The following is a 16,022-nucleotide window of genomic DNA, read 5'->3' on the forward strand; positions in this document are numbered from 1 at the left end:
GTCACAGATTCTCCAATCAGTTGTTCCCAAACCTACATTTTCATATGTTTCTAATTTCAATTTTTAGGGTCCAAAGGAAAGCTTTGCATTCTCTGACATTTTCCCTAAGGTGAATTGTCGTTCACCAAAGGAGGTTATGGCCTCGGAGATGAGGAGAGAGAAAAATGCTGAAGAGATGAGCGACGACCCCCTCATGGATGACAAATGTTTCAGGAGTGAAGTTTATCAAAGGCCATACCAGTACCTCACACGTTTTCACAACAACAACAGTCTTGACAACTTCACTTACCATGGCGTTGAAGGGACTCATGCCGAGTGTCTTCAGATACTCTTAATCTACTGTGGCATAATAGATCCATCTTGGGCAGAGCTACGTAACTTTGTCTGGTTTCTGAACTTTCAGTTGCAGGACTGTGAGAATTCCGTCTTCTGCAAGTCTGAGTTTGTTGAAGACACTCTTCAAGGGTTCAAAAACTTTGTGGTCGAGTTCATGATCTTGATGTCCAAAGACTTTGCAACCCCATCACTATGCATCACTGACCAAAGCCCGGGGAGGTCACAAATTGACATTAGTGGCCTTAATGAGCAAGATTTAGCTCCATTCCTCATTAGGAAAAGATGGGAATCTGAACCACATCCATACATCTTTTTCAATGATGACCGCACTTCCATGACTTTCATTGGATTTCATCTGGAGCTCAATAACCAGAGAGGGGTGGACGCCATAAATCCATTGACACGAGAAGTGATCAAGAGAAACATCATGACACAGAAGCTGTACACTGGCTTAAGCGTTCAGGGAGTGCCTTTTAATAGGGACTTCGACCAGCTTTCCAGATCTGACAAGATTGAGCAGCTGTGTAGTGTGCTCGGCATCAAGGGGTCTACAGATCCTGATGAAACATATGAACTCACCACAGATAATGTCCTAAAGATGATGGCGATCCATATGAGATTTAGGTGTGGCATTCCGGTCATTGTAATGGGTGAGACAGGATGTGGCAAGACAAGGCTAGTGAAGTTCATGTGTGAATTAAGAAAGTGTGCAGCACAAGCAGAGAATATGAAACTGGTCAAGGTTCACGGAGGAACTACATCAGAAATGATACACGACAAAGTGAGGGAAGCAGAAGAACTTGCGCGAACCAATAAAGAGAATCATGGATTTGACACAGTTCTTTTCTTTGATGAGGCAAACACCACAGAAGCCATTAGTAGCATCAAAGAGATCATTTGTGATAAAACTGTGGAAGGACAACCACTTGACTCTGAAACAGGACTTAAGATTGTTGCTGCATGCAACCCCTACAGGAAGCATACAGACAACATGATTGACAGGCTGGAGGCATCTGGATTGGGCTACAGGGTCAGGGCTGAGGAAACTGAGGACAGACTTGGCTCCATCCCTCTCCGCCAGCTTGTGTATCGGGTTCATGCGTTACCCCCCAGTATGATTCCTCTAGTTTGGGACTTTGGGCAGCTCAGTGACTTATCAGAGCAAATGTACATTGAACAAATAGTACAAAGACAGACAAAGACCATCCAAGTTGAGAAGAGCTATGCTACTACTATAACTAAAGTGTTGTTGTCATCACAGAAGTTCATGAGGGAGAGGAAAGACGAATGCAGCTTTGTCAGTTTGAGAGATGTTGAACGATGCATGCAGGTGTTTGTGTGGTTTCACAGGAATCACCCAATATTTGCAGAAGAACTCAAAACATTTCTTCGGAAGCAAAGTCAGAGGGAAAAAAACAAAACAAAGTTTCCACCTGCTGATGACAGAGTAATATGGTCACTCTTGATGGCCACCGGAGTGTGCTACCAGGCCTGCTTGGAGAAAAAAGGGCCATATCTGCAGGCTATCAAACAGTGGCTTCCTCGTGTTTACAACCCAGAGAGAGTACTGCAGGAAATTCAACTCATGCAGGACCTCCTACTTAATGGTGTACCCATGGGAAAGACAATAGCCAGAAATGAGGCTTTGAAAGAAAACTTCTTCATGATGGTGATCTGTGTTGAGCTAAGAATTCCCTTGTTTATTGTTGGGAAGCCTGGGAGCTCCAAATCCCTGTCCAAAACCCTTGTTGCGGATGCAATGCAGGGCCCAGCCTCACACTCTGAACTTTACAAGAGGCTGAAGCAGATACATCTGGTGTCCTTCCAGTGCAGCCCTCATTCAACTCCTGAGGGGATCATCAACACATTCAAACAGTGTGCCCGCTTTCAGGAAAACAAAAACTTGGACGAGTACATCTCAGTAGTCGTTCTTGATGAGATTGGATTAGCTGAAGATTCCTGTAAGATGCCACTGAAAACACTCCACCCGTTACTCGAAGAGGGTTGTGTGGATGATGAACCACAACCACACAAAAGGGTCGGGTTCATTGGAATTTCCAACTGGGCACTTGACCCTGCAAAGATGAATCGTGGAATATTTGTGTCCCGTGGTGATCCAAACCAGAAAGAGCTCATCAAAAGTGCCGAAGGGATATGCGCGTCTGAACAACAGATCCTGAAAAAGATCGACCACCTTTTTGAGCCCTTTGCGAAAGCATATATGACTATATGTGAAGAAGGGAGGGGCTTTTTTGGTCTGCGAGACTTCTACAGCCTCATAAAGATGATATTTTCTATTACTAAAGCCAGTAATGAGAAACCCACCCCAGATGAAATCACTGGAGCAATCCAGAGAAACTTCAGTGGAAAAGATGATGTGGATGTGATGGACAAATTCAGCAGAGAACTCAGAGAAGACTTTGCCAGTGCCTCCATCTCCACCAATGATTTGATCAATCAAGTCATTTCCCCGGCTTGCCAAGTTGATGAAAGTCGTTACCTCTTAATCCTCACAAAAAACTATGCAGCTCTGCAGATTCTGGAACAGATATTCTTCACGCACCAAATCCATCCGGAGATTATCTTTGGTTCCAGTTTTCCAAAGGATCAAGAGTACACACAGATTTGTAGGAACATCAATCGTGTCAAGATTTGCATGGAGACAGGACAGACAGTCGTGCTTCTAAACCTTCAGAATCTGTACGAAAGTCTGTATGATGCTCTCAACCAGTACTACGTGACCCTGGGAGGACAAAAGTACGTGGATCTTGGATTAGGAACACATCGTGTGAAATGCAGAGTTCACAGAAACTTCAGGCTCATTGTCATTGAAGAGAAAGAGGTGGTGTATGAGCAGTTCCCAATCCCACTGATCAACAGGTTGGAGAAACATTACGTTGACATCAACACTGTTCTCAGAGACGAGCAGAAGGAAATTGTCAAACAGTTGCAGGGCTGGGTTGATTATTTCGTGTCATCTAGTAGTCAACACGACACGATGAAGAAATATCTTCCAAGTGATGTCTTCATTGGATATCACTCAGACACATGTTCCTCCGTGGTCCTTCAAGTGACAGAGAATGACAGAGCGGAAACAGATGCTCAGACCATTCTGGAAAAAGCCAAAGCCATTCTGCTCAACTGTGCCACTCCAGACTCAGTTATTCGTTTGGACAACTCCAAGCTGCCTGATGAGGAACAAGAACATTTAATGAAAGAATATGTCAAAGAAGAGATGCACAGTTCATTGGGAGACTACATTGTCTATCAGAAAAAGCAGGTTGAAGAGTCCCAGTTTTTCTTCACTGAGGTAATTTCCTTTAAGTATTAAAACATCACAAATGGAAGCACATAATAATTTAACAGTACATTTCAATAGTAATAGATAATAATAATCAGAAATACATTGGTTTACGTGTTTTAATGTTATTCTTTTGCTTTGTTTTGAAGGTCACAACATTTTCCAGGCTTCTGACTGCAGCAGACACGCTGAAACTGCAAAATAAGATCAAGCTTGACAACATCCATCTGTTGTCACTGCAGCAGTTCGACACAGAGTACTCCTTCCTCAAGAAAATCAGGTGTGGGAATAAGTTTTGAAAAGCAAGTTTCCATCTTCTGAGGTGCTCATTTCAGTTCCATTAAAACAGTGCCCCTCGCCCACATCCTTAAGCTTAGGTTTTTGGGGTTCCTCTTAGTTATTTTGTGTCACTGGTAACATTGTTTACTAACAAGATTCATTGGCTTTAATTAAACTGAAATCACTTTCTCCATTCAATTGTAAATCATGCCTTTCTCTGGTTTTAGGGAATGTCTTGGCTCAACACCTGCAGACCAAGTGCTCGTTATCCAAACAGACTATGAGGAAGATGCTCGCAAGAGAAAAGTTTTTTCATCAGCCAAGTGAGTTTGAGGATTGATCATTAAATCCTTTTCTGTTCATCTTTCTCCGACATTATTGCAAAAACTCTCATTTTTACACTTCTTCCTCTACCTGTATTCAAATTTCAAATTCAAAGGTATGCATGCATCAATGAGATAAACAAGTTGGCTACAACTGACAACGCAAAGCCACTTGTGTACTTTGTCACCAAACTCCCTCGGATTGAGGGTGGGACCTCATATGTTGGGTTTCAAGGAGGTAAGTCTTACTCTTAACTAAACTAAACTAAACTTACACATTAATGGGTCAATTTCATGCAAATTATTCAGTGACAATGTGCTTCAATAGAGCAGCAGCAGAAGCAATAATTGAGAGTTATTTTTATCGCACTTTTCACTCACAAAATGAAGTGTACGTTCTTCACAAAATATATCACCAACAGAAAAGTTTAACTAACTTAACAAGTTCATTCAATACCATTAACCATTGATTCATTGATCTGACTTGTGTTCAGGTCCTTGGAGGTCCGTGCACATTGATGATCTCAGAAGATCAAACGAGTTTGCGACGGATGTTTACTTTTTGAAAAATCTTTGCATCAGCGAGATTTTTGAAGATCCACCAGAGGGTAATTTAGGTTTTTTCTTAGAATGTCACATCCATGTATTCCTTTATATTTATTGAAAAATACACAAATTAACCGTTAACTTCCTGTCTTTTTAAGCCATGGAAACAGAAGATGCTGATGTGCCACAAAATGACGACTCCACTGTAAGTATAACTTACCACTAATAATGAAATCTGAAAGAACAGCAATATCCTAACTACTAGACAGTCTACCAAAACCAATGTATTTATTTCAGAGTTTATGGTTTTCATCAACTTTAAAACTTTCTCATTTACAAAAATGTTTTGTTATTTTACCTATCCCTTTTATTTTCCTCAACTCCAAAGAATCAGTCCATGTCCTAAGACATCCTGGAATTTGGCCATTGTGACAAACAATGAGAAGGCATGTCAGAGAATGTGCAACTGGGGTTGTTTTCAGTATTTGCTAAGTTCATGAAGCTGCAGCTCTTAGGTTTTTTAAATAACTTGAGAAACCCATTTGTAGTAGATATTTTGTATTCCAGGTAGAAAAAACACTATATACTTAGCCAGACAGCGTGTCACCTACATAAATATTTTGAACATTGCTGAAAAAGGAACTTCTAGGACAGCTGTGCTATTTTACATGCCAACCTGCTTTGAACAATACATTGTCTTTGTGTTTTTGCAGGTGTTGGAAGATTTATTTGATGTAGCAAATCTGTTGAGAAGCTGTGTACAGAGTGCAGTGAGCATGCTCAGAGATACAGCTGACAGTTCAGAGCTCAGCACAAAGCGGGTGGAGAACCTGCTCACACTTCTGGATGAAGGTCACATGGAAGGTAAGAATATTTAGGGTCTTTTTTTATCAGGCCATCATTATAAACATGCTCTATGTGATCAGTGAAATAGCACCTAACCTGAGGAGAGTTCTGATAATGAATTTTTTTTGTTAAGGTGTGTTCGCAAACACCATGAGGAAGCGTATCCACTCGCTGTTGAAGGACTACGAGGCCAACATTCACAACCCAAAAAGCTGGGTTCTAAGAGAGGCTTCTAATGTCAGTGCTCTGCAGGAGGGTGGAACATTCCTGTAGGTCTCTCCCTTGCATTCCTTAATTCAGAAGTCTATATTATCTTTTTCTTTGGCATGCTGGAAAACATTTTTAATAAGTTTTTTAGAACGTATTGAAATGAATGAACAAAGATATGTGACTTTTCTCACAGGCACACACTGTGGAGGAAGATACAAGCAGTTGTCACTCCACTGCTCGCTAACTTGGTCTCAGTCATTGACCAGGATTGCAATTTGGAACTTCTTGTGAACGGATGTGATGACATCAAAAACCTGTGGCTCCATATTTTTGGGAGCAAAGAGATGCTCATTGTACCGTATGTGAGGGATGAAAGCAGGTGAGTTTTTGTTGATTGGGTAAGCGCAGCACCTCCGAAAAAAATCCTCTTTACTCTGATGTTTGCTCACATCCTGGGTCTAAATACTTCACAAAATTGCAACGATACATCACTAATGTTTTCTTTTTGTCGTTTTCAGTATGTTTCTTGCATTTCCAAAGATTTTCCAAAAATAAAATAGAAAAAATGTTTTTACGTCTAAAGAAATGCAGTCAATTGGATTACAACTTAATCTAGAATCTTTCTGGGCTAAAAAATATTTATTTTGATTCTTCTGTCAAATTCAAAGTTCTAATCTTCCTATTATACCTTTCATGCAGTTCCAGTGTCATTACGGTTCAAAGCCATTCCACAGGCGGCAGCCCCATGTGCTGCTGTATGCCCTTCAGCTGGTGGATCAAAGACTTCCTGGATGGACTCATGATGCAAACATCCAGACATGATAGTAAATATACTAAGATACTCATGCAAATGCCTCCTGATCTGGAATTGTTCTGTACATTTGATGTGTTATCTTTGCAACAGAAGCACTCTCTCATGATTGAATCCTAATAGACAAGTGACATTCTGAACCTTAATTTGCAGATCCTTCTCCAGGTCAGATGATGGAGTTATTCTGGAACACTCCACTGGGCAGGTCCATGAATGAAAATGTAAATGAAGAACAGAATGAAGAATTCTTTCAAAGGTATCTACAGGATTTTGTTTCCATGACTTTCAAAGTGGCATCTGATGAAGAGCTACAGGTAAGATATCATATACAGCTTGCTTGCTTTATTTTCTTATCCTTTATACCTGTACAGTATTTAAGGATGGGCATCTTATACACACCAAGTTTTTGATACATTTATTCAACAAGTAATATATTGTTTATCTGCTTGTGCATTTTCTCCTCAGCTCATGCGTGATGCTCTGGCCAGCTGTGTTGATGAAGTCAAGAGACGAAAAAGAGATGAAGATAAGCTTTCTCTTCCTCTTGTGCACATCGCCTACCGTGTCTTCCAAAGCCGTCTTCAGAACCTCACACGCATGTTAGCTCTTCAGCCTGCTGTTGTGACTCCTTTAAGAAGAAACCAGCACATTAGAAACTGTCCAGAGATGGTAAACATATTTCTAATTTTCAGCAACATTCTCTGAGTAGTTACTTTCTGGACTGCAAAAATAATATTAACTCAATGCCAATCTTACAAACCTAAGGCCAGTGATGCTTATATTTCATATTAACCTGACATCAAATATTAAAACTGATCATAACGTACTCCTCATCAAAGTCAGTTATGGAAACTGTTAATTGGGTTTTTCTCATAGGAAGCTTCAAAACTGTTTTGCTGTCCTGTAGGTTTTGGATGTGTATGCAGCCCAGGCATGCGTTGAATGTCTGGAGACTCCTAAACTTGACGCTGACGCTTTCTGCCAGGACTGGCTTAAGCAGGTAAAGAGGCTGCAGGCCTCTTTGGAGATGATTTGCTCTCAACGACATCATGGACAGAGATGCATAGAAAGTCTCCAAAAAGTCCGGTAAGATGTCTGCGTGGGAAAATATTTAATGTTCAGGAAAATTAAATTTTTGGCTATGGCCTGGATACTCCAGTCACAAGCAGATAAAACTTGTTGACAGATGTAAATTGCTTTTTATCCGTCAGACATTTCTCACTGACTTACATGGCAAGGCGCCTTTTAAACCCATAGACTGTGTAAAATATGGACGTATGTCACCCATCTGTTTCTGAAGAGCTGTTTTGTGGCAAATTGTCAGCGGCAGCCATATCGAGCCAGTGTGACGTAAAGAGGCGGAGTTTGAGCCTCCTAGCCAACAGTGTTCCTGCAGGCAGCTGTGCCTCTCATTGGAAGACTCGTAATCTCAATATCTTCGAAGTTGGCGCGTTAGAAAAAAATTCACCCCCCTCACAGTGAGAGCAGATCGAGAAAAGGGCTATCCAGACTACACTGGTCTTTTGAACCAGGCTGTAAACATGTTTATTCCTGCTGTAAAGATCGTCTTCTTCCCATTCATCTGTTTGTGACTTCCGGTACTTCCGGAGCCAGCCTCAAGCGGATCCTCAATGAACTGCAGCTTTTAACACTTCCGCATTGGACTCATATTTTAAGACCGGAGGTTGGTTATACCCCACCTTAAGATGGCCCTGTACAACAGTAAACAACTACAACAATCTGAAACTATGGGATTTGTTATGAAACAATCAGATAACTATTAAACCAAAATCAACAAAGACTAAATTAACAAAACACAAAAGAAGCTCAAACCTCTGTCTGAGAGGCAGCAAGGCAGCAGTCCCCACTTCAAACACCCAGGTCCAGGTGTTCCCGACTTCATTTCACCTGGGCAGAGGAAAAGGAAACAGAGGGGGAGGAGGGACACAGACAGGAAAAACAAACAGCTGTAACACTGACTCTTTTTTTAATATTTTGGGGGTTTTATGCTTTTATTCATAGAGGATAGGACAGTGGATTAAGCAGAAAATCCAGAGAGAGAGAGGGTGAGGAGTGTTATGGGAAAGAAGTGCTTACTATTTCTACTTAAAAATGTTTTTGAAAAATCCTGCCTTGTGGTTAGATGAACCTGCACGTACTTCCGTGATGAACTAACTGCGGTTTTGATTTATTTTACAGCAATGGCTGGAAGCGCATCTACATTCTCTCACTGTTTGTGGAACACATGCTGCTAGGTCTTCAAAATGATGAGAACCAGCTCAGGACACTGGTCCAGAAACACATTCAAACTTTAAGCAGAGTAAGTAGAAATTCAACAACTGATTTATTCTTAAAAAAAAGACACAAGGAGGGCAGCTGACATCAAATGTGGTGAAGTCTCTGTCTTAGCCCATCTGTATGTCTGGCTAATTTCCTACTGTTGGCACATTTTGTCATTTTACATTTTATTTTCAATGAAGTACAACCAACTTGAAGAGAGTTCAAAGAAAAAAAAAACATTATTAGGGTTATGTCATATTTATATCCAATGGTTTTTATCCATCTCTTTTCTTCTGGAGGTTCTGGAGGGAAATGCAGATGTTAAATCAATGAACCCTTTTGAGGCTGTAATTAAAGTACTCAAGTCCTGCAAGCAGAGTGCAAGTAACCTGATTTTCAAGTAAGTGCTTGTTCATTTAACAGTTCTGTCTACTTAATTTTAAAGACGTTGTGGAAAAAGTCCTAGCCTGTCTGTGAATCTGCTTCTCATTGGTTTCATTTTCAAGGTTTGGACTTGAATGTGTGTGTTTGAGGGAGCCTCAGGACCCTGTGGAACTGCCATGCCATCACATCTTCTGCTTGACATGCATCAAGAAGAGTCTTGAAGCAGGAAACACTTCCTGTCCCATGTGCAGACATGAGTTACCGGATAACTTTCAGCCGCATGTCTCTGAAGAAGCCAGGTACGTTTTTTCACAAGTTGTAAAATTCCACCCCTGTGTAACTCGTTCCTCGTAGGATCAGTAATGGATTGGAGGCCTGAGAGGTCACAGGGCTGAACTTACCCTTCAGTGGATATGAACACATCTTGGTAACTCTGCAGGTGGCAGTGATAAACGTTACTCTCAGAAGGCTTGAGTATAAAAAAGAAAACAAAGTCAGTGTTAATATCAGGGAAGCAGTTAGCCAAGCATAGCCTAACTAGAAAACACAAACTTTAATAAAACAAGTCTCTTGGGGTTTTACATTTATTTGTTGCTCTGATTTTTTGTGACCGTTCAGGGTGTCTGTCAAGAAAAATGCAGAGTTCAGGCGGCGTTGCAACGGTTTCTTCATCGATTTGCTCTCAACTGTGTGCTTCAAGGACAACACTCCACCAAACAGAGGTGTCATCGACCACCTGCTGTCCTACCTGACGGTTAAGACAGGTAACCTTAACTGTAGAGCCTCAAGTAAAAGTAACATCAAATGAAACATTTTGTTTCCCCTTTGTTGTTTCCTTTGACTTCTTTCCTATTAAACCTGGATTTTCCAGACACTGCATCTGACAGCTTCAGATATTTTAGTCATTAGTTCGTAATATTGGAGAGCTATGGCAATTTTTTATTATGTAAGTTTGTTTATAGACTAGGTTGTTAGTCTTTTGTATTTTTGCTCCTTTATTCCAGAACATACACAGGTTCAAACCAAAGATTTGTCACCTTTTGATGAGTCCCCTGACAAAAACCCAGTTGTGCGATCTGTGATCCTCAAGCTGCTGCTGAAGTTCAGGTATGTCAACTAATAATGAGTCTTAAATCTAACGCATCAATTTTAACAAGTCTGTTATATACAGCTCAGTGAGGAACAGCTCGGAGGAGTTTGACAGCATAGATGCCTAATCAAGTTGAAGGATCTGGTTGTGTGACAGACAATGTCTAAACTTATTTATAAAACTCTGCTGAAAGAGGTTCTGCACTGCACCGTCACTATAATCAGCTTAACTGTGTTTCAGCTTTGAAGATGTCAAGGAATATTTGCAGCAGCACTTGTCATCTGTAGAAGACAGCAGGTTTGTGGAGGAGGATAAAGCAGAGCTTTACGCTCTGTACATCAACTGCTTTGAGGTAAAACATCTTTTAAACAATAATTGAACTGCTTTACTGTCATCAATATCGTAGACATTTACTCATACAGAACTAAAGAGAGATTTCAATCAAGTCCAACATTTGAGTAATAAAGAATTAACAGTGAGGCCAGATGTTGGCAGCTCTTCTGTCATTTTACTTGAGTCTATTTTAGATTGAAATCAAATCAAACTACAGGTATCAGTTAAGGCATTGTTTGGGTTGATTAAGTTTAATGTTACACTGCATGTGTGGAACTCTCCCCTTGCTTTCTTTCATCAGCCAAACATACAGTTCTACCCTCTGTGAAACTTTGCAGGGGAAAACATAAATAAAGACTCCTTAATTATGCAAACGGTAAATGGCTTCTTCTGAACCAGAGCTGGTTGCAGGCAAAATAAACAACCATGTAGATAAAGTCCAACTTTTGCCTAATTATCTGAATTTCTTGTGTAGGTTAGATTTCATGATAGAAGGTTTAAGAACTAAGCTCTAGATGTGATGGTGTATGGCTTACTTGAGTCTTGTATTTAAACTCATTGACCACTGTAGAGGGGTGAACTTTGCAGCTGTATACAAAAGTGCTGAAGCTTTTGCTCATCAGTTCAAACAGCTGTTCACTGTTGCTCAATTGACACTGTTTCTTTGCAGGACTCCATGTGGGAGAAAATGCCTCAAGGAGACAACAAAGCCGAAGAGCTGATGTCATTCACCAAAGATGAAACACAATTCCTGAAATTGTTTTTATCTGATGTCACACCCGTGCCAGAAAAGGTGTCAGTCCAATATCTTCAGTACATTGCAAGGCTGCGTCTGTGCCTTACCTTGGCTGCTCAGCTCATCAGTGACAATATATCAGGTGAGACTTAACATCACTACTTTTGACAATAAATCCTAGCAGTTAAAAAGAATGAAGGATATTTAACGACACAATACTGTTACTGTCCATGTTGTCCCAGATGGAGCAGAAGATTTCCTGAACATGGTGATAAAGCTCTGCGAGGAGGGTGGGAATGATTGGTATCGGGTTTACCTGATTCGCAAGCTCAGCGAACGGCAGGGTGTGGAATTCGTTCAGACTCTGGTGAAACAACAAAAGTTCAGCTGGCTTTTTCCTGCAGAGATACATCAACAGGTAAGAAAAATAATTTAATAACAAAATCCACTGTATCCAAAAAAATCACTCAAAGTAAGTCATCATAATTACATGAAAACAAACGACCAGCCAACAAGTCAAAATATCCTCACTTAACCAGCCCTGACCCCCTTTAATATCAGTGTAGTTCTTATACAGCTTGACGTGTTGTTTGTGACTTCCTTCAATGTGTGAATAGAATGAAGATGGAGGACTGATGGACCAGTTTCTTGTGTACGGAGAAGAGTACAAGACGGTGAGGGATGCAGTTGCCAAGGCAGCAGTGGATGGTGATGTAAATCAAATAGAAGAAGCCTTAGAGGTATTTGAAACTTCAAACTTTTTGCTGCTTCAAGTAACGGCCTATGCACTTTATTTTATATAACTGACTCTGATATTTCTGTTAAGTGTTTCGACAAGAGATAAAGTGTTGTTTTATTCAACCTGCAGTTCATTTGAGTAGTTTATACAAAGGCTGTTTCTTCAAATGAATTTAACACTTGACAATCCAGAGTACAGTAACTGCCGGTTTCATGATGTGTCATTACAAAGGTAATTTTACATTATACTTACACATATGCAGTTTGCATGTTACCCCAGCTGAGAGTTGTTGCTCATGGAGCATATCGTGAGGACTACAAAATATGATGCCTTGTGGCCAAATCTGAGGTTCTGACCAGGCTAGGAGTGCAGAGGGAGTTTTCAGTGTTCTGCTCAGGTTAGAAAACAGCCAGCTTTGTGACTCCAGCTTTAGACTAAACATACTCAGCGTGCCCATTAAACTTGCTTTGTACTACAACCCCCAACTTCTTTGCCGTTGTTCACGCTGGGACCAGCTGCCCATTCAGTTGAAATATTTACTGCTCAATTTTAAATTTTTGTTTGTTTCCCATTGATTTAGAAATGCACTGCACCACCAAGGAATCGAACATTGTTCATGCTCCTGGCACTTTTCCGAGAGGTAACAACTCTGTACAGGTCTGCAAATAGAGGTCTTCCCCCGACACCTGAGGTATGAAAAGGGATAAAAGATACAAAAAAAAACATAAAAACTCAAGACATCTTATCATTATCTGAAAAACCTCTGTTAAATCATCATTTAGATGTTTTAGAGTGAACATGCTTGTAAACTTGTACCACAGGAACTCTTGCATAAAAACAACCTCGCAGTATCAGTAAAATAAGGATTGACTGAATAGATGCTTCAAGTAAAAAATATTCTGAAATTATTAATTTTATGTGATCAGAAACATTCAGCAGATATTTTAACTAGCTTTATTTTCAAATGATACCATAAAAGTTAAGCTTATTGACACATTATATTGCTATATATCTTCCCTGCAGCAATGCCAAAAATTTGAGGAGCTCATCGAGGGCTCAAGATATCTGCCTCAGAAAGAAGTGAGGGACTTTGCCTCAGCCTTGGTTCACAACAGACTGGGAGCCCTGGCCATGAACCCTAACCACACTGCCACATACAATGCTGTTGTTGAGCTGACTGTTCACTTGGCAGCAGTGCTGCTCACGGGGACTCAGCCCCTGGTGATGCCACTCAAGCAGCTTGGTCTGTCTCCTGAAAATATGCAGGTAAACCCAGTTCATGTTACAGTCGTATCTACTCTCTGCTTCAAATGCATCCAAAGCTGAGTATGTATGTGGTGCTTTTTATAATCCAATGTTTTGGGTGTTTTAATCTTTTGTTCAAAAACAGCTTGCTGCTACAAAGTGAATACTTTTTTTAAAACGTCTTGAACACAAACTTCTGCATTTTATTTATTTTACCAACAGGGGGCATTTATACCCACAATGCCTGATGACATGTTAGCAGTTGCCCAGACAATCATACAGCAAGTCTATGGGAGGGGTGCTTGGTATAGTAAGTATTATTAAATGTATTTATTAATCACAATACTAAAGTATGAATTTGTCCGACCTCATGCTGTCTATTGGGTAGATTTTATTTTGTGTGAACGGTCTTTTTATGTCTTGGATAATCTGTTTTGCTTTGGGTTTTTGTTATCATATAATGTATGGTTAGCAGGGGTGCTTATGCAAAATAGAATCCAGACAGGGTAAGAAGGTTTTGACCAATCAGAATAGAGTTTCTTAACACAGCTGTGTGGTTAGTAAGAAAGCCAGGTAGTAAACCACTTTAATTTGTGCCAACAGATCATGTGCTTTAAGCCTGTTTGATTTGTTTTCTTTTTCTAGGGTGTCCAAATAATCATCCGTGCTTTGTTGGTGAGGTGAGCTATTTTATCCTGTTCCAGTTTATTCATTCACACAAATATTGCACACAGTGTATTGATAATAAAAATGGTAAATAAACAATTTGAGCTAAATTTCCTGATCTCTATGTTTCCCTATAGTGTGGCATGACCATGGAGAAAGGCAAATGTCCAGATTGTGGCCTAGAGGTTGGGGGAGAAAATCATACAGCCCTGCCTGGATTCGAACGAATTGAGCTGCAGCAGTGAGTGCCATCGTTTGTCGAGCTACAGCCTTGCTGAATTTTCCTTTTAATGTTATGGTTAAACCAAAGAGTTTATGACCCCATAGATCACACGCGTGGTTTTGATTTTGGAATTGGTGGGGACATAGCCATATTTCTCAGTATGCATCGGACCAGTCTCCATCACGTACTGTTTCCCACAATGCACAGCGCTAACGTCTTGTTTCTTCTTTTTTCTGTATATGACGGGGGAACTCAGTGTTTATGTGCTGTGAAAATTATTAAGTTCCATATAAATCACTTCTTAACTTTTTAAATCATAAGTGATGCTAAAGAAGCAGTTTATATATCAGCTTGGCCGTTTTTAACTTCCACTTTCCGAAATCTGAAATCCAGCGAGGCCTGACCCAGCATCCTGCAGACCAGATCCAAGAGAACAGTCAGACTACCTTCTAACACAGTATGCAGTTTGCAGTATGTACTGCATACTGCATTCATAGGTAGTATGTAGCAGGCGATTTTGAAAAACAGCCACAGAAAATGTATACTCACAGGGGTTATCAGACACAGGTGAAACACTCAGAACACAATCAAAAATGGAGGAGCAACAGACAAATACAGGAAGTAAAACTAAGCCAGACACACAGGGAGCATTAACCACAAAATGAAACAGGAAACAGGATAGACAAGAAACACACACAAGGATCACTAAGAAACACAAGTTACTAAGAGACACACGGAGGACTAAAGGAACTTACAAAATAAACTGGAAATCTAAGAAAGATCACAACAAAGAAAATACAACACAAAAACAAAAGTAACTCATGACAGTATTATATATCATAGTTTTAAAATTTAAATGTATATGCTGCGTGTCACCAGCTGCCCAAATTGTGGTGCTTCATAGGTGTACCAAAGTTTGTTCATGAGATGCAGCATGACAAAAATAATCCAGGTGTAGATATTAAAAAACATAGAGCATAAATTAAAATTATTATCCTCAATCTAAGGCTAGCAACGTGAGGATGATCATTTGTGACTTTACTATAAATGTAATTGTAATTCAGAATTGAATAATCTAACATTTAAACAAATTCCTGCACTTCTGACTGACTGTCTGATGATTAGGGATCAGACGAAGCCTGGCCACATCTTGGGGGATCCAGAACAGAGAAACCACCCAGACACCAAGAACATGTCTCTGGCTCCCTTCACTCTGGTCAGACTGGTTACACATTTGGCCATGCTGCTGGGAGCCTCAGCGAAGCCCCAGGTGAGCAGATGAAATGTTCATCTCAGATACGTACATCCACTGTTCCTGTGTGGTAGCACAGTCTGAGCAAGTGAAGGTGACACTGTTGGATTTTAATGCCATGAAAGCTGAGATAGCTGAGGTCTCTCTTTGCATATAATGATGTCTTTATGACACTGTCCGTCACTCTCTGCTCTAATAGTCTTTCCAGAACATCATCCAGCCACCTGTGGAGGATTCTTGTCAGTTTCTCAGCCTGCACATATTAAAGGATATGGATCAGCTGTCACAGACACTGGGGAGAGGTGCTGACCACACTGTAACAATCATCCACCTGGTGCTCAGATCACTGCAACAGCTGTCGCAGACAAGTCACAGTAAGCCTGCCCTCACTCAGTCACTGAAATAACTTTATCCCTCATTTC

At 40.4% G+C, this 16,022-nt stretch overlaps 1 protein-coding gene across 2 annotated transcripts in view; it reads left to right on the plus strand.

Moving 5' to 3' along the window:
* Window positions 1-16,022, plus strand: part of LOC117827208 (E3 ubiquitin-protein ligase rnf213-alpha-like) — a 45,855-nt gene that overhangs the window by 20,288 nt on the left and 9,545 nt on the right. For both annotated transcript variants that reach the window (XM_034703741.1, XM_034703732.1), the window contains exons 29-57: window positions 68-3,646; window positions 3,787-3,917; window positions 4,144-4,239; window positions 4,356-4,477; window positions 4,734-4,847; window positions 4,944-4,990; window positions 5,499-5,649; window positions 5,765-5,900; window positions 6,035-6,220; window positions 6,541-6,665; window positions 6,806-6,966; window positions 7,118-7,321; window positions 7,560-7,738; window positions 8,852-8,972; window positions 9,232-9,332; window positions 9,439-9,615; window positions 9,935-10,080; window positions 10,321-10,423; window positions 10,647-10,758; window positions 11,410-11,617; window positions 11,718-11,893; window positions 12,093-12,215; window positions 12,795-12,905; window positions 13,238-13,480; window positions 13,682-13,769; window positions 14,105-14,139; window positions 14,263-14,366; window positions 15,474-15,618; window positions 15,800-15,974. In XM_034703741.1, the coding sequence (XP_034559632.1) occupies window positions 68-3,646; window positions 3,787-3,917; window positions 4,144-4,239; window positions 4,356-4,477; window positions 4,734-4,847; window positions 4,944-4,990; window positions 5,499-5,649; window positions 5,765-5,900; window positions 6,035-6,220; window positions 6,541-6,665; window positions 6,806-6,966; window positions 7,118-7,321; window positions 7,560-7,738; window positions 8,852-8,972; window positions 9,232-9,332; window positions 9,439-9,615; window positions 9,935-10,080; window positions 10,321-10,423; window positions 10,647-10,758; window positions 11,410-11,617; window positions 11,718-11,893; window positions 12,093-12,215; window positions 12,795-12,905; window positions 13,238-13,480; window positions 13,682-13,769; window positions 14,105-14,139; window positions 14,263-14,366; window positions 15,474-15,618; window positions 15,800-15,974 (7,399 nt within the window). The remainder of the gene's footprint in view (window positions 1-67; window positions 3,647-3,786; window positions 3,918-4,143; window positions 4,240-4,355; window positions 4,478-4,733; window positions 4,848-4,943; window positions 4,991-5,498; window positions 5,650-5,764; window positions 5,901-6,034; window positions 6,221-6,540; window positions 6,666-6,805; window positions 6,967-7,117; window positions 7,322-7,559; window positions 7,739-8,851; window positions 8,973-9,231; window positions 9,333-9,438; window positions 9,616-9,934; window positions 10,081-10,320; window positions 10,424-10,646; window positions 10,759-11,409; window positions 11,618-11,717; window positions 11,894-12,092; window positions 12,216-12,794; window positions 12,906-13,237; window positions 13,481-13,681; window positions 13,770-14,104; window positions 14,140-14,262; window positions 14,367-15,473; window positions 15,619-15,799; window positions 15,975-16,022) is intronic.

The sequence above is a fragment of the Notolabrus celidotus genome, chromosome 2 (assembly GCF_009762535.1).
Source record: "Notolabrus celidotus isolate fNotCel1 chromosome 2, fNotCel1.pri, whole genome shotgun sequence".
Lineage (NCBI taxonomy): Eukaryota > Metazoa > Chordata > Actinopteri > Labriformes > Labridae > Notolabrus > Notolabrus celidotus.